The sequence below is a fragment of the Denticeps clupeoides genome, chromosome 3, assembly GCF_900700375.1.
Source record: "Denticeps clupeoides chromosome 3, fDenClu1.1, whole genome shotgun sequence".
NCBI lineage: Eukaryota > Metazoa > Chordata > Actinopteri > Clupeiformes > Denticipitidae > Denticeps > Denticeps clupeoides.
Window position 1 is genome coordinate 27,117,453 of NC_041709.1, and position 21,740 is coordinate 27,139,192.

At 42.4% G+C, this 21,740-nt stretch overlaps 1 protein-coding gene and 1 long non-coding RNA gene across 6 annotated transcripts; one reads left to right on the plus strand and one right to left on the minus strand.

Annotated features, from left to right (window-relative positions):
- Positions 1-5,698: 5,698 nt before the first annotated feature.
- Positions 5,699-7,719, minus strand: LOC114786540 (uncharacterized). Its single transcript, XR_003749210.1, has 3 exons — positions 7,653-7,719; positions 5,900-5,959; positions 5,699-5,724 (listed from the first exon to the last, which is right to left on the minus strand). It is a non-coding gene; the product is annotated as an uncharacterized LOC114786540 (long non-coding RNA).
- A 4,783-nt stretch (positions 7,720-12,502) lies between these two features.
- cp110 (centriolar coiled-coil protein 110) lies at positions 12,503-21,165 on the plus strand. 5 transcript variants are annotated; one of them, XM_028973721.1, is made up of 10 exons: positions 12,503-12,780; positions 13,121-13,247; positions 13,323-13,424; positions 13,507-15,328; positions 15,546-15,637; positions 19,245-19,361; positions 19,647-19,733; positions 19,973-20,086; positions 20,346-20,416; positions 20,755-20,943. In XM_028973721.1, exons 2-10 carry the CDS (start codon positions 13,128-13,130, stop codon positions 20,918-20,920), a joined length of 2,691 nt encoding a protein of 896 aa, XP_028829554.1. In that variant the 5' UTR covers positions 12,503-12,780; positions 13,121-13,127; the 3' UTR covers positions 20,921-20,943. The 5 variants fall into 5 exon arrangements, with proteins under 5 accessions (XP_028829554.1, XP_028829555.1, XP_028829556.1 ...); XM_028973722.1 differs by lacking the exon at positions 20,755-20,943 and adding an exon at positions 20,950-21,165 and having other exon boundaries at positions 12,504-12,780; XM_028973723.1 differs by lacking the exon at positions 20,755-20,943 and adding an exon at positions 20,950-21,165 and having other exon boundaries at positions 12,505-12,780; positions 20,025-20,086.
- The last annotated feature ends 575 nt before the right edge of the window (positions 21,166-21,740 follow it).

The following is a 21,740-nucleotide window of genomic DNA, read 5'->3' on the forward strand; positions in this document are numbered from 1 at the left end:
ATATACAGCTTACTTTATTTTGTATATGACAAAAAATAAACAGATTTTAAAAAAGATCACCTGTTTGAAAAAGGGGTCTGGCTGCTCCCGTAAAAGCAAGGAACCTATTTAAATTCCTTTCTGTCCACCGCGTTTTATTTTTACTTTCATCCCCCCGGAAACAGAGGGAGGGATGGAGGGAGAGAAAGGAGAAGAAAAAAGGCGAGGCGACGGGTGACCCAGTTCGAGGAACCTCTCGGCGGACGTATTTTTGGCCTGACATTAGTAAAACATGACAGACTCATGAGGGATGTCTAGGTGCGCCGCCGCCGCGCCGCTCCGTGCCGCGTAATGGGGACGCGCGGCGCGCGCCTGCGCCGCGGCGCGGTATTTATTGTCCGGCCACCTTGGGGAGCGACAGCGGAGACTGATGGCCGCGTCCTCGTTGTCCCCGTCCAAGCGCGCAGCCTGGTTCGCAATGGTAGAAAAAGAATAAGCAGCTACGCTCAGACGTCAAATCAGAACTTTTAACGCCGCTTTGCATCGACGTTTGTGGGGAGCAGAGCGGCGCGGTTGTGATGGATCTCGGTCGGTCAGGTGGAGGTGATTTAGTGGGTAATCTGGGTGGAGAGCTGCTCGCCGATAACATTCGTCTTTGGGCCGAGGAAGGTGTCTGTCTGGCCCAGTTCCATCGCAGACAGCCGCCCACCCGATCCATCCCGCCACTCTGCGCGACAAAATTAACATATTCAAGCGTCAAAGGACCGAACGTACCACTTGTCCACAACGAGAGATAAAAAACATTTATTACAGCGTAGAAAGCTGCTGCTTTAGATATTTTGGTTTAATTCGAAATTAAGCCACAGTGAAAATGACTAAGATTTTTACACATCAATTATTTTCGACTTTTTGAGCAGTTATGACTATGTATTAAATACGGCGGAACATAAAACCAAGATTCTCATTCGTCACACGGACCGCTCTGCCTTTTTGTTCTGGAAAACGCGAGCGGTCTGCGGCTGCAGATGGCAGCAGCGACAGTCCCGTTATGTTTGTCGCTTCGAGTCGCAGCGGAGCAGAGGAAGGGTCACGTGGGGCGACCGAGCAAGATGGCGGCGTGCAGGAGGAACTCGCTAATATAGCTTCATTTTATTTCTCTACATGTCTTCAACGTTCCATTCAAATCCTTATACAGTTGATGGCTAAGACCCGGGTCCTGCTTTTAAAAGAAACCGAACTGCCCTAAAAGTGGCCGCCTCCTCGACAAGAAGTAGACCTCAGTATGAGACCCGAGGCAGCGACGCGAATATCCAAGCTAAAGGACGTGAAAACGGAGAAAAGGCATTTACCACTGCCTCTCAATTGCGTGTTTATATATATATTAATTTCACGTTTTTGTTTTCCTTGTTTTTGAGGTTGACCTTTTCACCGGCATGCATCGTGTGACGTCAGCATGAACGTTGCTGACGTCTTATTAAATGAGGGGGTTAAAAGTATAATTTTTTAATGTTGTGCCATGGAACATGAACGGATGTGGGAGTATAGTCAAAAGAAAAAAAGTTAAAAATATAAAAAACACATCACATTTAATAAGGAATCATGAGGATCACTGATGAAAGACTTTAGTTTGGTTTTTGATTTGGAGATTGACGCATCTAAGTGACAGGCATTCTACTTTGTTCTCACACTGCCACAAATTATATAATATCTTCCAGTTATCAAACACAATAATTGTGTTATTGGCTGACCACAACCCTTCAGACAAGCAGATTGGAAAGTTTACTGAGGCACGTGTGCTCGTGACGACTGAGAATGGAGGAGGGAGCAGGGGAGCTTCCAGGCCTCTGATGTTTCAGAATGTTCCAAAATGTCTCCCAAGGCCACAAGTTCAAATTGCTCAGCTGAAGACCAGTTTGTCCGACCTGAAAGCATGCATTCGTAAAGTTCTGGAGTCTGCTCTCACTGAGGTGCGGAAGGAATGATTTCCTGATTTCAAACACATTATTTGAATGGGTATCTGACTGTAAAATCTGCTCTTTTGCTCTGTCAGATCATGCGCTGGTGGAACTCCATATTGTTTTAAATACAGATATGAAGGGGAGGGGTGTGAATTCTGTGAACAAAACTGGGAAATCACCAGGAGTGGTTGGATTTCCAGTCAGTTAAAGATCTTATTGACCCCATACTGGAGAAGGTATACTCAGAATCATTTGAAGTTAGATCTCTCACGGATTCATTCGATGAAGCTTTCATATCATTGATCCTGAAAAGGGACAGAGATGTAGCTAATCCATCCAATTTTGGTCCCATCCAATTATAGTCCTGTTTGTCTTCTAACTGTGCTCACCCTGCAAAATATTGCCAAAAAGAATACACTCAGATCAAATTGCCTTTATCTTCTGCAGATAACATGAGACAATTCTTTATTAAACCACTTACAGTCATTTCATTGGATGCCAAGAAGAATATTCAGTATGATTTCTTAAACTTGTCTTGGTCAGAATTTTAGGGTTTATGGGTTAAGGATGCTTAGAAAAACATCCAAAGCAGCTGATCCTTCAAATGGTTAAATCTAACCATTTTTAAATCCTGTCATTGTTGTCCCTTGTCTCCACTATTATTTGCAGTAGCATTAGAGCCAGTAGCAGAGGTTATTACAACATCTTGAAAAACCAGAGGTGCATGTGGAGGATAATTTACTAAACCATTCCACCTTTGAAAAGCAGTGAACAAAAGATTATTTTAATAAACAAAACCTGATTATAACCCGCTCAAGAGAAGTCTGGATAAAAAGTTACAAGTCTCCTTATGATCATGTGTACTCCTCTCTCCACCATAAATCAGAGATTAGAATAGGAAAGACCAGGATCTAATGAAAACATCTAATGCAACATATCTCATTGCTCGGATGGAGGTTTAGAAGGTAAAAGAGACTCTGGGTGGGATCCAGTCCAACCAAGATGATGTCTCTAGAGAGACACATTGCAACCAGCTTCCAGATATTAAAGAATGGACTGAGTCTGTGATTCAGATGGCATTCTATGAAGCTAAATTTGTTCAAAAAGGTGAATACTGTGGGAACATGTCTGTAAGATGTGTATATGTGTATGTATTATATAGTCCTGTATGTCTTTACTGTGCTCTTTACATGACTGTAAAGAATTGGGTGGTTTACAGCTTTATTGTCACCCCAGTCATATACATGTAGTACACAGGGGTACACTGTAAAAATATTCTGTAAATAAAACAGTAATCTACTGGCAGCTGTGGTTGCCAGCATTGCACTGTTAAAATACATTGGGTTACTGTTCTTAAAATTAAAAGCAAGATGCTGTTTTGTTAGCAGCAGAATACAACTGTTTAGGGCTGCAACTAACAATTATTTTAATAATACATTAATCTGTTGATTTTATTAATCGTAAAAAAAAAACAAAAACAGAAACCTAAATCTTTCTAAATCTTTAGAAAGTGCACAAACATGTTGCTCCTTGAGCTGTTATAATAATAATAAAATAAAATAAAAATGGACTAACACAAAAAACATACACATGTGTGCTTTACATCTGCCAAATATAGACTTTTTTTTTAAATAAAGTGCCACCTGAGCGACCAGAACGATAAATAATTTATAAAAAAATAAAGAACAATACAAATCAGAAAATTTAACAGGATTTGTTTGAATGTCAGAACTTGTTCTCTACACTACACTGCAGATGCACACACTCACAAACTCTCACACTGACACACACACACTGCAAAAAATGCTTTTCTAACTTAGTAGTTTTATCCTGATTTCAGTCCAAATCAGGACAGAAAATATTAAATCAAGATACATTTACTAGACACATGAAATAGCATAAGAAATTATGTCTTGTTTTCTGATAAAACATCTCAGAATTAAGTGATTGTTTGTTTAAAACAAGCAAAATTATCTGCCAATGGGGTAAGAAAACTAATCTTAATGAGATATAATCTCAAACAGAAGTTTTAAGCATCACTTAATTTTCTCATGCCATTTTTCTTGTCTATTAATCTTAATTTAAGATTTTTTAGATATTTGGACTGGAAACGAGACAAACGTACTAGGTAAGAAAAGCTTTTTTTGCAGTGTAGCTATACATGACAACAGATTGAAAAATGAATGGTCCAAAAAAGGCAAGTGAATAAAAACATGTCTTTAATCTTTTAATGCAAAGTAACTATAGCACCCCTGCTTTACTACTGTAATTAACGAGCTAACGCTAACTTGTCATGCTTGTCAAGCTGGATGACGGGTAAACATTTACATTTACAGCATTTATCAGACGCCCTTATCCAGAGCGACTTACAATCAGTAGTTCCAGGGACAGTCCCCCTGGAGCAACTTAGGGTTAAGTTTTGTCAGGGACACAATAGACGAGTCATCCACGCGGAGACGCAGAGAACAGTCCGAACGCTGTTTCACCCCCCCTCCACACCTGTAGGTGGCGCTGTAAGTCCCCGTCTAGTTCTCCTCCGTGGCGAGTTAAACACCAGCACCAGGGACATTACGTTCCTCACTTCAAAATGGAACAAAAGTAGGATTCTGTAGTGACTTACCCTGCTGCTGAACTCCCTTCTTCCTCCTCAAACACTCCAACATGTTTGCGTTTCAGGTGCAGGATCATTGCCGTGGTGCTCCCGTGCCGTGCCGTGCCGTGCCATGTCGCTTTTACATATTTTCGCACAGATTTCTCTGCCTCCGCCATGTATCTGATATATACCTCCGCTTGTTTGTTTTTTTTTTTTGCTCCGTGCTGTCTATGAGGCACTTAACTCTGCTAGCATCTGTGCATGAGAGCGCTCCGCGCTCAAATAAAGTTTTTTTTAAAATAATCAAACATCTCCGCGTCGTGCAACATAACGAATCGATTAGGAAATTCGTTGCCAACTCTTTCAGTAATCGATTTTTATCGATTCAATCGATTCGTTGTTGCAGCCCTACAACTGTTATTTAGCAGCAACATACTGTTTTGTTAGCTACAGCATTTAACTGTTATTTAGCAGCAAGATACTGTTTTGTTAGCTACAGCATTCAATGTTTATTAAACAACTGTTATTTAGCAGTATATAGCTGTTAATTTAAATTATACCCTGCATTTTATATTTATGCGAAAAAATAAGACCAACATATAGTTTTAGTTGTTTTTTATTTAAATTTAACATTGTTAAAGCTGTTGTGTCAATAGATGCAAGGAGTGCATAAACTATGGTGCAACAAATAAGCAGCAATAACAGAGGAAAGAGAGAGAGTAAAAATAAGTAAAATAAATCAACAAAAGGTTTAAAAAAAAAAAAAAAAAAAACAGCCCTTTCTGGATATAAAAGGATTAAAAGAAAAACATAACACCATATACACAAAACAAAAACATTTTAAAAGTGCCACTCAAAGTCCATCAATTCTTTTGGACAGTTTTCCCAGTGTTTTTAGATGTCACTTTTCCTTTTGCAGGGGGAAGACTTTCTGTGATCAGTGTTTTAAAACTCTAATAATAAAACAAGATTTAAAAGAAAATACCATTATTACCATAGTATTGAAAGACAAAAATAAATTTACCTTTGAAGGAATTCCAGTGTGCATGCTGCTTCCTCTTGGTATTGCAGGTTGAAGATGTAATGCAGTGAAAACAAAGCAGCAAGTCCAGAAAGAAACACCCTCACAGATTATTTTGCCCTCCAAGGTGATCATCCATTGTTTCAACCACTGCACTTGAGTATCACCTGGACCTTAAAAGAGTGTACAGATTATGCTATAAATTAACCTTGGAAAGCTAGCATAGAAAAGGCAGTGAGAAAATTATGCAAGCCCTGACAAAAGTATATAATATTGTCTTCCAAGACAACAAACTTTGCAATTTCAATATTTTAGCCGACAAGACACTATCATATTTAATATACTTACCAAGCAGAATCAATCGAGGAGGTTACCAGTCTTCTCAAGGTCAGCAGGAGAGGCAGACATCTATCGTTAAAGATAAAAATTAGAAATTAACATCTCCAAAAAACAGATGTGCTAATAATATTCTTGAATAATAAGCCCATCTTGATTCTCTGCAAAGTGAGCCATTATGAGTTGAACAATGAGGTGGGCTGAATCAATGGCTTCCTCCTTGGAAAGAACTGCCTTAACTTCTGAGTTAGTTGGTGTGCCGGAGTTAAATGGTTACACTAGATTTATAAGTGTATTTCTTCTTTCTTGTGTCTTTTATTTTCTTATTTTCTAAAGACTTTTATTTTGTTTACCTGTATTCTGATATGGGTAAGGGAATTATAACGACAATCAGGGTGTTTGTTTAATTGTAGAATGTTAAAATGTGTTAATGTTTCTGGTTATGTTAAATATGTTTCTGTATTTTTGTTTGTTCAATTTATGGTTATTGTAAGAAGTTATGTGGGTTCTAAAACTTTGATCAGCCCCGAAAAGTGGTTGGATGCAGCCGTGCCCTTGGGTTAGTGGGTTGGAGACCCGGTTTAGTTCTCTTAGACACATGGCATGAGCTGTGAGAGGTGCGTGGGGTTTGTGTGCAAAACGTTTTTTTTTTTTATTTTAATTTATGTACATATTAGGAATATTTTGCATGTGTGTTATTTTGTGAATATTTTTTCATGTTCCGTTAATACTGTATATTGTAGAGAGAGGTGCAGAGAGACGCAGTTTGTGACGCGATGTTCTGACGCGACCTTGCTTTTGTACAGGTATGCGGTATTATAAATTGTGAATACTTTATGTTATTGTTCAGTTCTCTTAGATACATGGCATGAGCTGTGAGAGAGAGAGAGGTGCAGAGAGACGCAGTTTGTGACGCGATGTTCTGACGCGACCTTGCTTTTGTACAGAATACACTTTGCACGGAAAATTTCTTGGGTGTCAGCTCGTCAATTACGGTTCAAGAAAAGAAATCAAAAAATTACACAACGCAGAAGAAGAACCGCTACATTGGCCTGGTTTTGAAAACCTCTACAATGCTCCTCCCACAGAATGTTCAAATGCACGTAGGACATTGATCTCAGTCAGAAGCTCAAAATGTGTAAATAGGCCTTTCTGAAGAAAAAGGTATGGCCACTTTTTCATGACCTCTGCAACAGAAGGTGCTGGAGGTGTTTATTTGACTTCGCTGCAGGCAGAAAGTTGTCTCCATCAAATGAATTACTTCAGCTTTCTCGCCACCCTTTGTTCCTTCACGAGAGTAGATATCCTAAAGCTTTTGACGTTTTTTTCAACTGAATCATCCGTTTCCTCTAAAAGAAGAGCAGGCTGAAACCGTACACAACCATATGTGTTGGTTGGTCCTCTTTTAACACCATGGACTGATGACCGGTAGCTGGTAGTGTGACTAAGGTTCTCAATGTCTTGACCTGGGCCAAAAGTGAGCTGTATCCTTCCCCTATAATTCGTCCATCATGAAGGTGGTCTCCAAAGCTCTGGGGATATTGACTGACAATTGTTTTACAAATTGTAAGACACTGTGCACGTGTTGGGGTTGTCTCAAATTTTTTCATTTCATCTGCAAGCACCCTAACCATTTGTCGTCTTGCTGCTGGTGAAGGCCTTTTTCCAGAGGAAATAGCAGACTGCATTTGTGCAGGCATGAGCTGCCAGGGTACTTTGAAGGTGTCAGGCTATGATTTCCTAATAGAGGATGTAGATGGCTTACTGCATTCAAGACTGCTGGATTCTCCATCAGTAGAGACAGACAAATTAGAAGAGCATGGCAATGGTGAGGAGCACCCATCTGACAAAGAAGGTGTCTTCTCCATGATGGTGAGATCCAAACTGGCAGTGTCCCTCTCTATAAACCACAAAATATTGAACAGGCAGTTAAAATTTACTGTATAGACACAACTTAAGCAACTTAAAATATATACATAATCACATATTGTTTAAAATGGTCCGTTTGTTTAGGTTTTTACAAATGTAGGCACCATTTAAAACTATTTACATTTTTCATTTTATTACTGTAGTAAGCAAGAAAATTAAATTGTTGAACAGGAAATTAAAACCCCATCTACATTTTAACACTCTTACATCCACTTCATGGTATTCTAAAATATCACTTCTAAAATTTGTCTAGTCACACTTTTTAATATTAAAGAAATAGTTCACCATGAAATAAAAATTAACCCATAATTTACTAACACATCATCTTTAGTGTATATGAATGACTTTCTTCAGATTAAAATAATAGGGTTATATAATTATATTTGTTATATTAAATAATAGTGTGGCTCTTTCTAGATTTAATGGTGTCCAAAGTTTTGATGCTCTACAAAATGCATCCATCCAGCATAAACGTAATCCACATGACTTTGGTTAATAAAGAAGAATAGCTAATTCAGTGAATGCCATGTTACATATAAATGTATATAAAATGCACTTGCACATAAAGCTTTAACTTGAACATCATTGAATGGCATTACAAAGGACCCAAGATATATTACGATTGTATATCAAAAGACATATCAAAGACTGTGTACTTGGACAATGGATAATAATCCAGAAGGTCATTCTGATTAACACAAGAGTAGGAACCATTTTTTGCTGAAAAGCAGTAAACACCCATGTTATGGATAGTGGAAGTTTGGAAAAGTTCAGTGATAAAATACAGGGAGTGCAGAATTATTAGGCAAGTTGTATTTTTGAGGAATAATTTTATTTATGAACAACAACCATGTTCTCAATGAACCCAAAAAAACTCATTAATATCAAAGCTGAATGTTTTTGGAAGTAGTTTTTAGTTTGTTTTTATTTTTAGCTATTTTAGGGGGATATCTGTGTGTGTAGGTGACTATTACTGTGCATAATTATGAAAGTGAAAGTGAAGTGATTGTCACACGTGATACACAGCAGCACAGCACACAGTGCACACAGTGAAATTTGTCCTCTGCATTTAACCCATCACCCTGAGTGAGCAGTGGGCAGCCATGACAGGCGCCCAGGGAGCAGTGTGTGGGGACGGTGCTTTGCTCAGTGGCACCTCAGTGGCACCTTGGCAGATCGGGATTTGAACCAGCAACCTTCTGATTACGGGGCCCCTTCCTTAACCACTAGGCCACCACTGCTCCACTTGACGTCCCTGGGTGGGAGTCAAGTGGGGCAGTGGTGGCCTAGTGGTTAACAAAAAACAAATATATACCCATTTCAATTATTTATTTTTAACAGTGAAACCAATATAACATCTCCAAATTCAATATACATTTCTGACATTCAAAAACAAAACAAAAACAAATCAGCGACCAATATAGCCACCTTTCTTTGCAAGGACACTCAAAAGCCTGCCATCCATGGATTCTGTCAGTGTTTTGATCTGTTCACCATCAACATTGCGGGCAGCAGCAACCACAGCCTCCCAGACACTGTTCAGAGAGGTGTACTGTTTTCCCTCCTTGTAAATCTCACATTTGATGATGTACCACAGGTTCTCAATGGGGTTCAGATCAGGTGAACAAGGAGGCCATGTCATTAGTTTTTCTTCTTTTATACCCTTTCTTGCCAGCCACGCTGTGGAGTACTTGGACGCGTGTGATGGAGCATTGTCTTGCATGAAAATCATGTTTTTCTTGAAGGATGCAGACTTCTTCCCGTACCATTGCTTGAAGAAGGTGTCTTCCAGAAACTGGCAGTAGGACTGGGAGTTGAGCTTGACTCCATCCTCAACCCGAAAAGGCCCCACAAGCTAATCTTTGATGATACCAGCCCAAACCAGTACTCCACCTCCACCTTGCTGGCATCTGAGTCGGACTGGAGCTCTCTGCCCTTTACCAATCCAGCCACGGGCTTATCCATCTGGCCCATGAAGACTCACTCTCATTTCATCAGTCCATAAAACCTTAGAAAAATCAGTCTTGAGATATTTCTTGGCCCAGTCTTGACGTTTCAGCTTGTGTGTCTTGTTCAGTGGAGGTCGTCTTTCAGCCTTTCTTACCTTGGCCATGTCTCTTAGTATTGCACACCTTGTGCTTTTGGGCACTCCAGTGATGTTGCAGCTCTGAAATATGTCCAAACTGGTGGCAATGACATCTTGGCAGCTGCACGCTTGACTTTTCTCAGTTCATGGGCAGTTATTTTACGCCTTGGTTTTTCCACACGCTTCTTGCGACCCTGTTGACTATTTTGAATGAAACGCTTGATTGTTCGATGATCACGCTTCAGAAGCTTTGCAATTTTAAGAGTGCTGCATCCCTCTGCAAGATATCTCACTATTTTTGACTTTTCTGAGCCTGTCAAGTCCTTCTTTTTTTTTTTTTTTGCCAAAGGAAAGGAAGTAGCCTAATAATTATGCACACCTGATATAGGGTGTTGATGTCATTAGACCACACCCCTTCTCATTACAGAGATGCACATCACCTAATATGCTTAATTGGTAGTAGGCTTTTGAGCCTATACAGCTTGGAGTAAGACAACATGCATGAAGAGGATGATGTGGACAAAATACTCATTTGACTAATAATTCTGCACTCCCTGTACACTGAAGATTTCTGTATGACTATCATCACAATCCTGCCCACAATAATGCCTTCATCAGTTTCCTAAATAACAACATACATGTTTTTTTTGTATGTTGTTCCCTTAACAGTTGCCTCATGAGCAACTGTAGTATTTTCAGGCTGAAAATCATATCCAGCCACTGCTTCCCTAATGACGTCATTGTAGTCACTCACTACAAACTCTGTTGCCTTGTCTGCTACAGTAGTGGGAGGGAAGAACTCACCGGCACGAAGAAATGCCTGGAGAAGCTCATGTCTTTCTACAAGAGTAAAGCAAAGATTTTTAAAGTTATGTAATTTTTTTACACACTGTTTGAAATAAACATGCTTGCTCTCAAACCTTAGTGTTCACAACCGAATGAGTGGACCAAAATGAATAATGAGGTCAGGGTAGTGGCTAAGTGGCTGATGTTTAGGTCTGAGACAGTGGGCAGGAAAAATGTGTTTCCTAAAACGTAGGCACTCATCAATCAAAACTCTCAAATACCCCACCTGACCATTGGAAATGGCTGGTGAACAAACAAGTGCAACGATTTCCCTTAATACTAATATTAGTTGCCAAACTTCATTTGTACCAGGAGATTCAATTTGTTCACCAATCACCAATGGCAGCATCCTCAAAAAACACCAGCTTTGTACAGTGTGGCCACCAGCTTCTCACTTCTGGGGTCAATTTCACAAGGTCTGTCCCTGTTTTTGTTACCCTGAAACTTAAACCGACTGATCCTGTGAGTTAATTCCAGGTAAGTAAACTGTCTGTCAACTTTTACAAGATGTTGTATACATAAAGGAATGTCATATGACACAACACCTTCAAGCAAATCATGTCCAAGGCATGGGGGCAACCCTAGCTGACAAACAGGATAGAAAGAGAGCTCATTGAATGATGAGTCAAACTTGATGCATCTTCTATGAGGCAAAACCTCAGCACAGTTTTGAACATGATCTTTGTATGACTGCACTGTATGAAATGTGGCCCTGGAAAGTGGATCTTGCTGAAATGTTTTGTTTATCTATTTGACAGTATCGGCAGAAGTATGTGCTTCCACTGAAATTCTCCACAAATCCACCTATGCTATGTGAGCCTAAATTGTCACCAACTATTGCCCACAAAATTGCTTAAATATTCAGTCTCTAATTCTTTCTTTCTTCTGTCCTCACTTGCAAAAAATCTCACTGATATTCACTGACACATCAAATCATGCCTTCAATTTAACTGTTACATTGCATTTAATTATACACTTACTTTAAAACACAATTTAGAACATTTTCTTACCACGTATATCAATACTGTGGTGAGGAAAATGTACTGGAATTACTGGAACGAAATATTCTTTACACTCACATGTAACTGAACCCACATCAAGGACCTGCTCAGTCAAGTCGCATTTTCATTTTTTTAATGACTGTTTTTGTTTTACTGTTATTTCATGTTTTATTGTTGGTGTTTTCCCATCATAGTAGATTCACACCTGGGCATCCTGAGTATCAAGAAGAATAAGCAGCTACACTCAGACGTCAAATCAAAACTTTTAACGCCGTTTGTGGGGAGCAGGGCGGCGCGGTTGTGATGGATCTCGGTCGGTCAGGTGGAGGTGATTTAGTGGGTAATCTGGGTGGAGAGCTGCTCGCCGATAACATTCGTCTTTGGGCCGAGGAAGGTGTCTGTCTGTGGCCCAGTTCCATCGCAGACAGCCGCCCACCCGATCCATCCCGCCACTCTGCGCGACAAAATTAACATATTCAAGCGTCAAAGGACCGAACGTACCACTTGTCCACAACGAGAGATAAAAAACATTTATTACAGCGTAGAAAGCTGCTGCTTTAGATATTTTGGTTTAATTCGAAATTAAGCCACAGTGAAAATGACTAAGATTTTTACACTTCAATTATTTTCGACTTTTTGAGCAGTTATGACAATGTATTAAATACGGTGGAACATAAAACCAAGATTCCCATTCGGCACACGGGCCGCTCTGCCCTTTTGTTCTGGAAAACGCGAGCGGTCCGCGGCAGCGACACCCTCCATCCCCGGATCATCCTGACGTGGCGGCCAGTAAAACCCGGCCGGGATATAGACCGGAGTCAGATGCCAGGCTTCATATTTCACCATCACGCATTTTCAAAAGCGGAGAGCGTCAGTCATTCTTTACAGCCGCGAAGACTCGAGAGAAAAGCGAGTCCGCGGCCAGAATCCGTTCCAGGAAACATCCGACCGTGGCGGTTTCTCCAAACCGCCCATTTCTTCAGGAAGCGGGCGAAATCGCAAACGTAACACGAAACTGGTTCACAAACAAGGTTTGTGTTGTCTACACGTCTTCTACACTTTGCGTCCAAATTATTTTCAGCACTTTTATCGTAAAACAGTAAAAGTCAACGTTGCAGCTTAGAAACAAGTGAAACGCAGCATGGTTACCAGATAGCTAGCTTAGCCAGTTCCGTACTGCTAGGATCAACATTACTTGTCACGTATGACCAAATGCCGAAAACAGGACTAAAAGACACGAATGAAACTGGAAATGCTGTAATTTGCAGCTGGAACGGCGAATGACTTTAAAGAGTTGCGGTGGTTTGCGCTTAGCCTCCTACAACTAGCTTGCTACCTGTCACCTTATTTAAGAATTGAACTTTTTTTTAGCTGCACAATGGAGAACTATGAGGAGTTCATTCGGAACCGTCGCTGCCGTTTGAAAGAAGCCAAGACACCTTTAAACCGTGGGACATCGGAAATTCGATTTTTCGGACGTTCAGTTCTGCCCCCTCTAGTAAGTTCCCCTCCTGCTTGTTCTATTGTTATTTAAGCAAAGCTGTACTTGTCTAATAAAAAAACTGTAATGTAGTTGAATACAGAGCAGAGAGAGGAGATGACGAGTCACAGGGAACTGGCTCACCTGCGAGAGTGCCAGAAGTCCGCACTTCTGCCCATTCTTCACAGGAGTACGGTAATGTACTTCCTTAGCATATTAGCAGCAACACATTCGGCTGTTCATAGTTTATAAATACATTTTCTCTTTTTCTGTGTAGCCCAGGCAAGCTACACCACTTGAAGAATTAGCAGTCGCTGACGGTGGCGGTCCAAGTGACCAGCTGGCAGAGACAAAGTCGTGTGGACAGACTCGTGATTGGAAAGTAGTGGGGGACAGCCGACCCTTGACATCAACAGCTCGCAGTGATGTTACACACTTCCAGGATCCTCCCGGAGACGACGCCATGCGGACCAACCCACGGAGCGCGTTGAGTGAAGCCGTGACTGCAGCGGACCATCAGACAGGAAGAGGCGAGGAACCCAAAGCAGAGACTCTGGATGATGTAAGCCACCAGTCTGTGTCATCAGGTTACATTACGGGCGAGATTGTGGCGACTGTGGTGCATAGTGGGACACAGGAGGAGGACAGTATGAGTCATGGGATGGAGAGGAGTTCTCAGGGAGAAGCGAGTTTCTCTTTTTGCCTTTTTCAGACTGATGGCTACAAGTCTGACATCATCAGCCATGCACCTGTGGATGGAGGAGACTTGGAAAGAGAAGCAGCAGAGTGTCACACGGACCCTGCATGTTCTTTAGCTCCTCAGGACCCACTGAAGTCTCCATATCAGATGAGCCTCCAGAGCCTCCTGAAGAAGTCCCAGGAGCATAGGCGCCAGCAGCGGATGTTAAAGAGCCAGGCTAAGGCCTCCAAAGCAGCAGAGGCAGCCTCTTTGGATGACCACCACTCTTCAAATAAGCAGATTGAAGAGTTTGCTGAGGGATGTGGGGTTGTGAGGACTGAGCCAAGAGGAGAAAGGAGGAGGGAGCAGAAGAGCTTCCAGGCCTGTGATTTAGAGACTGTTGTTTCAGAAGGTATAGCAGAAGTGGAGTTTTGTGAAAGAGAGAATGTGCTGCTGACTAAGAAACTGTGTGAAGCGAGATGGACAGACTGCTCTGAAAGTGAAAAAATTATTTGTGATAATACCACTGGGCCATCATCATCATCTAATAACCATCATCAGCCTATCATATCGAACAGTCTTCAGGCTTTGAAGTTGGCCAAGGGAAAGAAGTCCCATCCTGGTGTCTCGTCTGCCAGGAAGTTCTGTAACATCCCCACCCCTCAGTTTTGCTTGAGTCCTGTACGGTGTAAGAAATCTGGCATGAATGGCCGCCTTACAAAGAGAGCAGCGGGTAGGACACGTCTTTGTGTTGAAGATGAATTGCAGAATAATCCAATCAGTTGCTGGGATCCCAAGATGTTACCTAAGGTTACAGGTGGCAGTTTGTGTCTGGTTTCAGACCAAACTCAGCAAATCGCTGAGCTGGAGCTCAGTTTGTCCAACCTGAAAGCATACATTTCTGTTCTGGAGTCCACTCTCACTGAGGTGCAGAAGAACCCCTCAGATGGTCCCAGAGAAGCTTCTGCTCAGCACAGTGACCAGGACATCCCTCCCTGTCACCCATCTACTGCTGAAAACGAGCCGCCTGTGATCTCTCTGTCCGATTGTGGGTCTAGGCCAGATGCGCTGCCCTTGCGCACCATCACTTCCCTTGGCCAGAAGATGAGGGTGGTGGCACCAGCAGTGTTTGGGGTCCTTCAGGAAGCAGGTCAGTGCTCACAGAGGGGGGTGGTCCTTGCAGATGCCAGCAACCTGCAGGAGAGGAGGAGTGCAGCAGTGGAAGAGAAGAGGGAGCTGAAGGAGGACTCTCCTCGGGTTTTATCTCTGAATCAATCATATGATGTGGACTCCCCATCTGGGCTCTGGCTCCAGCTGACCCCAAAACCAGGTGACCAGGAGAGGGGCTCTCGTGCAAAACGGAGGCTTCTCATGAACATTTCGGATGAGAATGCTGGTTCTCCATTCACTATCTATAAAGGTGAGGTTTTCACATAGCTTTAGAAGTCTCCAAAGCTATTTTATTATTGTAAGAGAGTATATAGAATTAATCTATGCAGGTAAATATCTCTAGAAAGTCTTCTTTCTGACTGGAACAGACTTAGAGAAAAGTCACTAAAAGCGCTACAGCCATACAGTTGTGAGCTTCTTGCGATTTTCCCTGGTTGCTCTACTGATGTTGATTTATGCATTTGCAGCAGTGCAGTCACCTGTGCAGGAGATTCAGAAGCTGAAATTGAAACATGCACATTTGGAGCAAGCTGGGGTGGAGCAGCGTAAGCAACAGCAGGTAAGAAAACTGTAAGCATCACAGTTTAGAACCTGCTGACCTCAACCCACCTTCAGTCATCTCTTCAATCTCTTTTTCCGACCTTTTGAACCTCAACCGTGTCTGGGGATGAGTATTATTGGATTTTCTCTCAGCATTAGTCATGATTGTATCTGTTATATGCTACAATATTATTCATTTAACAATACAATTGTAATTCTGCAGTGTCCTATCCATTATGCAAACCAAACTTTTGATCTAATTAGTAGACTGATATCCATTACTATCCCACTACCATTGTGTTCCTGCGCAAGATACCTAACCTGGAGTGTCTCCAGGGGGACTGTCCCTGTAACTACTAATTGTATGGCTCTCTGGATAAGAGCGTCTATCAAATGCCATAAACGTTTAACACTGTCTTTTTTCAGTCAAACGTAGGACAATTTTGTCCACTATTGGATTTTGTTGGTCTCTTAAGGGCAAAGAGTCCTGTTGGTTCAAATGTCAGTATTTGTAACACTAATAGTGGTATTATAAAGCATTGCTTGAGCACTGCATTTTTTTTCTACTTTAATGGTTTAGCATATTCTGGAGTGGATTTATACCTTCAGCGTTATCTAGTGTTTTATTTTCACTATTACTCAGAGTTGATGTCACTATAGGAGGAAAAGAGGGTGGCGTTTTATAGTGATGCTCTCTGGAGCCCGGGGATTTACTGCCTTCTTGATGTGACACCGCAAGGCCAATTCAATAGCAGGGTCACTTGTTTGGATATTGTCAACCAAATCTGCCCAATTAAACGGAATCATCAAGAGGAAGTGGGCTGAGAAACATTTGCATGATTAGATCTGTGTAAGTGAAACGGTTTAGAAAGGTTTTTGAAACCTAGCCATTTAGCTCTTGGGTGAAAACATGGTTATTAAAAAAATCCATGTAATGAAGTTTTCTGAAATGGAAACTAACTTGTTCGTCCCTGATTAGGATCATTCATGTTCAAAGGAGGTGACTTACAAAAGCACTCAGGAGCATTCATTGTACAAGCAGCGTAAATACTAGGGGTGTTGAAATTAATCATATAATCGATGCATCGCGGTGTACACATTGCATCAATGCAGTACAGAACATAATCGATCCCATCATAATGACGTTGCTTGGGGATTTTCTGGCGGTGGCATAAAGGTTCTTGTTAAAGTAGTGCCGGTAGTGACTGTGGCGGCCTGATCTATAGAGCACGCCACTGCTCCGGGTCCGAATGTTAACGCTGCGTGGCACCCGGCGGGCGCGACAAACAGAACACCAGCGGCCGTGTTTTCTTTCTGCCACTTCGAAACACACACGAAGCGGGAACAGAGGAGAAACGGACCCTCCTCTGAGTGTCAAGAGATCTACGACACGACATTTAGGAAAACACGCAGATTTTTCGCACTGACCGCGCCGCGCTATAACTGTACACACAGTCTCAAAAGTCATAAATAATAGTCGTGTAAAATGGGATGTTTAGTTTAATTCAGTTGAATTTGAAAAAAAAAATCATATTCACCTGCATGTTTTCGGCTGTGGAGGAATTAACCGGCCGATTCACTGACTCTGGTTTGGAGCGTTCGTTCGAATGGGTTGTAGTAGCCTAGTGGATAACACACTCGCCTATGAACCGGAAGATTGTGTCCCTGAGCAAGACACTTAACCCTAAGTTGTTCCAGGGGGGGACTGTCCCTGTAACTACTGATTGTAAGTCGCTTTGAATAAGGGTTCTAATAGGGTGGTCAGACATCCTCGGACTTGTGGAATGTGGGTTTTTAGAAATGCTTTTGTCACAAGGGCAATCCGGTTACGCACTTGCAGACGTACTATGGGTGGGGGGACAAGCTGTCGTACCGGGAGAGGATGCTGGACGCGTTTGGACGGTGAGGGAGAGACTGGCGGGGAATGAGGACTGAAAGGAAGCAGTGGACGCGCTGCTGTGCAGTGGGGAGTGAGTTGGGGATCTGTGGGAAGTACCAGGGCAGAGGAGAACCGGAAGACAGCAGGTTTCAGGATGGTCCGGGAGCGTGGACTGGACGGGAGGACGTATTGGTCGGCAGGAATGTAGTGGAGCATGGATTCACGTCTTAACCGAAGGATCAGGCAGGCAAGCAGAGGTTGTGGCCAGGAAGTTCCAGTCGGGGTTCTTTCGTGGTTTCAATGGGGTCAGGCAATTCTCGAAGTCGGGGTCAGGCGAAGGTCGTATTTCATGGATGCACCACGATGCATCGATATCGAGGCACTGATAATCGTAATTGAATCGTGAGACAAGTGAAGGTTCACACCTCTAATAAATACGTTGACCAGTGTGGGGTGAATGGGAAGATGCAGTGAGAGCAAAACCCTAGACATGGGCGATCAAGACGGATTTTTGGGGGTAAATGTGGGCTTTTTGGATGCCCAAGAAATAAAAAATAAAAAAAGTGAATATTAGAATAAAATATTAATGCTTTCTGTACTCTTTACCTTTAGCAGTTAAGTTCTCTCTCTCTCAGAATTTCCACCTATTTCATTAGCTGTGTTGGAGGAGTGCACCTCAAGTCTTCTCGTGTATCTCACCAGTGTCTTTCTTTATCCCTGTCCATTTTCATGACATCCCTGTAAGCAGCATCTCTCACTTCACAATCAAAATGGGAGTGATATTTTAATTTCTAATGCAGGAAAGAATGTGCCCTTTGCTGGATATTGCGATATCACTTGAACCTCTACTCTTCTTGGCTTCTTCAGTGTGTTGATCTATTTGAGTCAGAAGACTATCCACTGGATTTAAAAAGCCTACTCTAAATGTTTCATACAGTTCTATTGGTGATCCTCTGGCTGTCTTTTTTTTTTTTTTTTTTTATTTGTTGAAGAACCCAAGGACACTGCTGTAGGCATCTCTCCCTCCTTTGGTTTGTACTTGTTTGTGTTCATGTCCCATTAATTATAGCCCCTAATTTATGCGTTTTACTATTAATGAATAGAAGCAGATTTATAATGCTGTGTGTGTGTGTTTTTTCTTTCTTCCCATCTTGTTGTGATGGGGCAGAATGGAGGCTGCTCAGCCCTGTTGTGGGAATTGACACAGAAAATGAGAGGATAATTTTGCTTAATTCATGAGCATTTGAGCCTAAGAAGCTGATTATCCCTCTGTGGTCTGTTGCCTATATCACCTCTTTCTCTCTCTGTCCCTCTACCCACCATCTATGCTCTCTGTCCCCCTATTAACTTATTTCTCGTGCCTCATTTACTGTCCTTCAATGCCCTTTTCCTTCTATCTCTCATCAGCCCTCTCTCCTTCCCCTCCTTTCCCGTTTGATTCCTTTCTCTCTCTCTCTCCCTCCCCTTCCCTCCCAGTCTGTGGTAGCATGGTGCTGGTTTCTCCAGAGCGTGTCCTTCTCCTGTCCCAGCTCCGGCTTGTGTCTGTCTGTCCCCTCCCTCCTGCCCTCTTATGTCTCCTTCCCGCTTCGTAGCTCACCGTTACCCACATGTTGTGAGGCTGCCTCTGTGCTGGGCATTAATAACTGAATTATTTTAAACCGGCCTACCATTAACAGGAATAGGCTAGTGAAAGAAGACAAACTGATTTGGCATAAACACCATGAAATGTAACATCTCTTTCCCCCAGGTGTGTGGGTCTCTGTCTCTGTTCCATTGCCCCCTGGTGGCTGCAGCGGTGAAGGGCTACCTCACACGCCGACTCCTGCGCACAGAGAGGGTGGCTCAGCTTGTCCGCACCATCAAGGTGACTCTCAATAAAACAATCAGTCAGTCAGATCAGGACAAAACAAGGACGAAAGAGGAGATGGCTAGATTGGCTAACGGTGCTGGTGAGGGCATTAGCTTGCAGCATTAATCAGGGCACATTCGTTTAATCCATGTACATTTTTTTTTTCAATTAGCCCTTAAAAGGTGACATGAGGTGACTGCATTGATTTATGACTGTAGTGATGGGTTCTAGTGCTTTGCTATTTGTCCTTTAATTAATTGATACACAGAAAGGATTGTATCATCACTGTTGTGTTCCCAGGACACCCAACAGTTCTCCCAAACTCAGACCCGGTGCTACTTAAGAACCAGACAGGATGTGGCTCTGCAGAAGAGAGTCTCCCTACAGGTATCTGTGTTTTTAAATTTATAATGCCATGTGAGGTTTTGCATCTTGGTTTGGAATGTAATATGGTACATGAACTGATTAAGTACTTTTATCATTTATATTTCCTATTAAAAAGCCCAGTGTATTTGTTGGGCCATTGATGGTGACCATCAGTCTTTGTAATGAGCTTTTCCTTTCAATATATGTAATCCTGTGACTTTTTACGATCTGCCCTCATTAATCTCTCTGTTTTATCTCAGTTGCGTTCAGCTCGGTATGACCTCCATGACATCTTTCGTCTTTCGGCTGCAGACAGGATGCAGCTCATTGCCTGGGACCGGGAGTTGCTCAGAGAGAGACAGTTCAAGCGAATGGTAGGGTCCCGTGACACGTTAGCAGAATAACAACATACCTACACTTTCTCCGGGGGCACAAATGATCTGGCCAGATCATGAAAGGAAAATACTCCCATTGTTTTCAAGTTTATATGAATTATTGACTGCCTTTCTCGTCCTGTTGATTATCACTCTTGAGTAAACTGCATTATGTTCTTTGGCATTGGCTCTGCTGTATGCAGGAGCTGTTGATGGACAAAGTTGAAGTATGCGCTGTTCTAATTTTGTCTCTTCACAGGAGAGGAAAGACAAGAAGGTCTGTCTCTCTACAGCCACTAGGAAATACATAGAAAGGAAGAGGGGTGCGATGTAAGTCACTGCCAGACATTTCCTGTTTAAAATCCCCCTAGGTGATGCTCAGTGTCATGTCCTAATTGAGGGGTGGAGAGGAACGTGACAGCAGGTTGGTGAGGGAAGAGGGCTGAGACACACAGACAAGGGCTTAACAAAATGCACAAGCAGGGCTTTTATTTACAACAGAAAACAGAACCAAGCACAACTACTAACAACATTACAGCCAAAGGAAGGGGACAACAAAGCAAAAACACAGGCGAAGGGTCCAACACACTGAGTAAACAATGACAAAAAAGTGGCAACCACAGACCTCCTGAGCATTAACTGAGGTCTCCTTATATGTGTTGTGCCAGCCAATCAGCAAGCGGTAAGGTGGAGCCGGTTGGCGTGGACCTCCACCCACCGAAGCAGCCTAGAAGAGACAGACGTGTGGAAGCATACTCCCCGATGACACAGGGACATCCAGCAGAGTTCGCTGTTATGTCAGGCTATTTAAAATGTCTGCATTGTACCAGATGATTACTAATGTGAAATTTCACTGTTTTCAGGCTAAAGAACCCTGTTGTGGAGAGAAGACCGCGGTGAAGGCCCTTCATGCATCTTCATTGAATGTTCATGTTTTTGTGAAGTTTCTTGGTTTATATTGTGGTTCCTGTTCTATGTTTTACTTTTATATTATTTATATTGTTCTGCTGGTTTTGAGACTTGTTTTTATTTATATACTGCTCAAAAAAATAAAGGAAACACAAAAGTAAGACATCCTATATCTGAATCCACGTGCCTGTATGATGTCCCTACAATGCCTGGGTATGCTCCTGATGATGTGGCAGATGGTCTCTTGAGGGATCGCCATCTGCCAACTCCTGGACAGTCTGTGGTGCAACATGTAATTGGTGGATGGAATGAGACATGATGCTCCAGATGTTCTCCATTGCGTTCAGGTCTGGGGAACAGGCGACCAGTCCAATGCCCTCATCTTGCAGGAACTATTGATGCACTCCAGCCACATGAGCTGTAATATTGTCTTGCATTATGAGGAACCCAGGACCACCAGCATATGGTCTCAAAGGGGGTCTGAGGATCTCATCTCGGTACTTAATGGGAGTCAGGCTACCTCTGAAGAGCACATGGAGGCCTGTGTGTCCCCCCCCAAAGGAGGATGGATGTTGCAGGCAGCAGAACGTTCTCCATGGTGTCTCCATACCTGGTCACATCTGTCACATGTGCTCAGTGTGAATCTGCTTTCATCTGTGAAGAGCACAGGGCGACAGGCAGGCCCTCATACCACTCTCATACCAATTCCTGGTCTTTTTGGACGAGATGGCATCCACCCCAACTG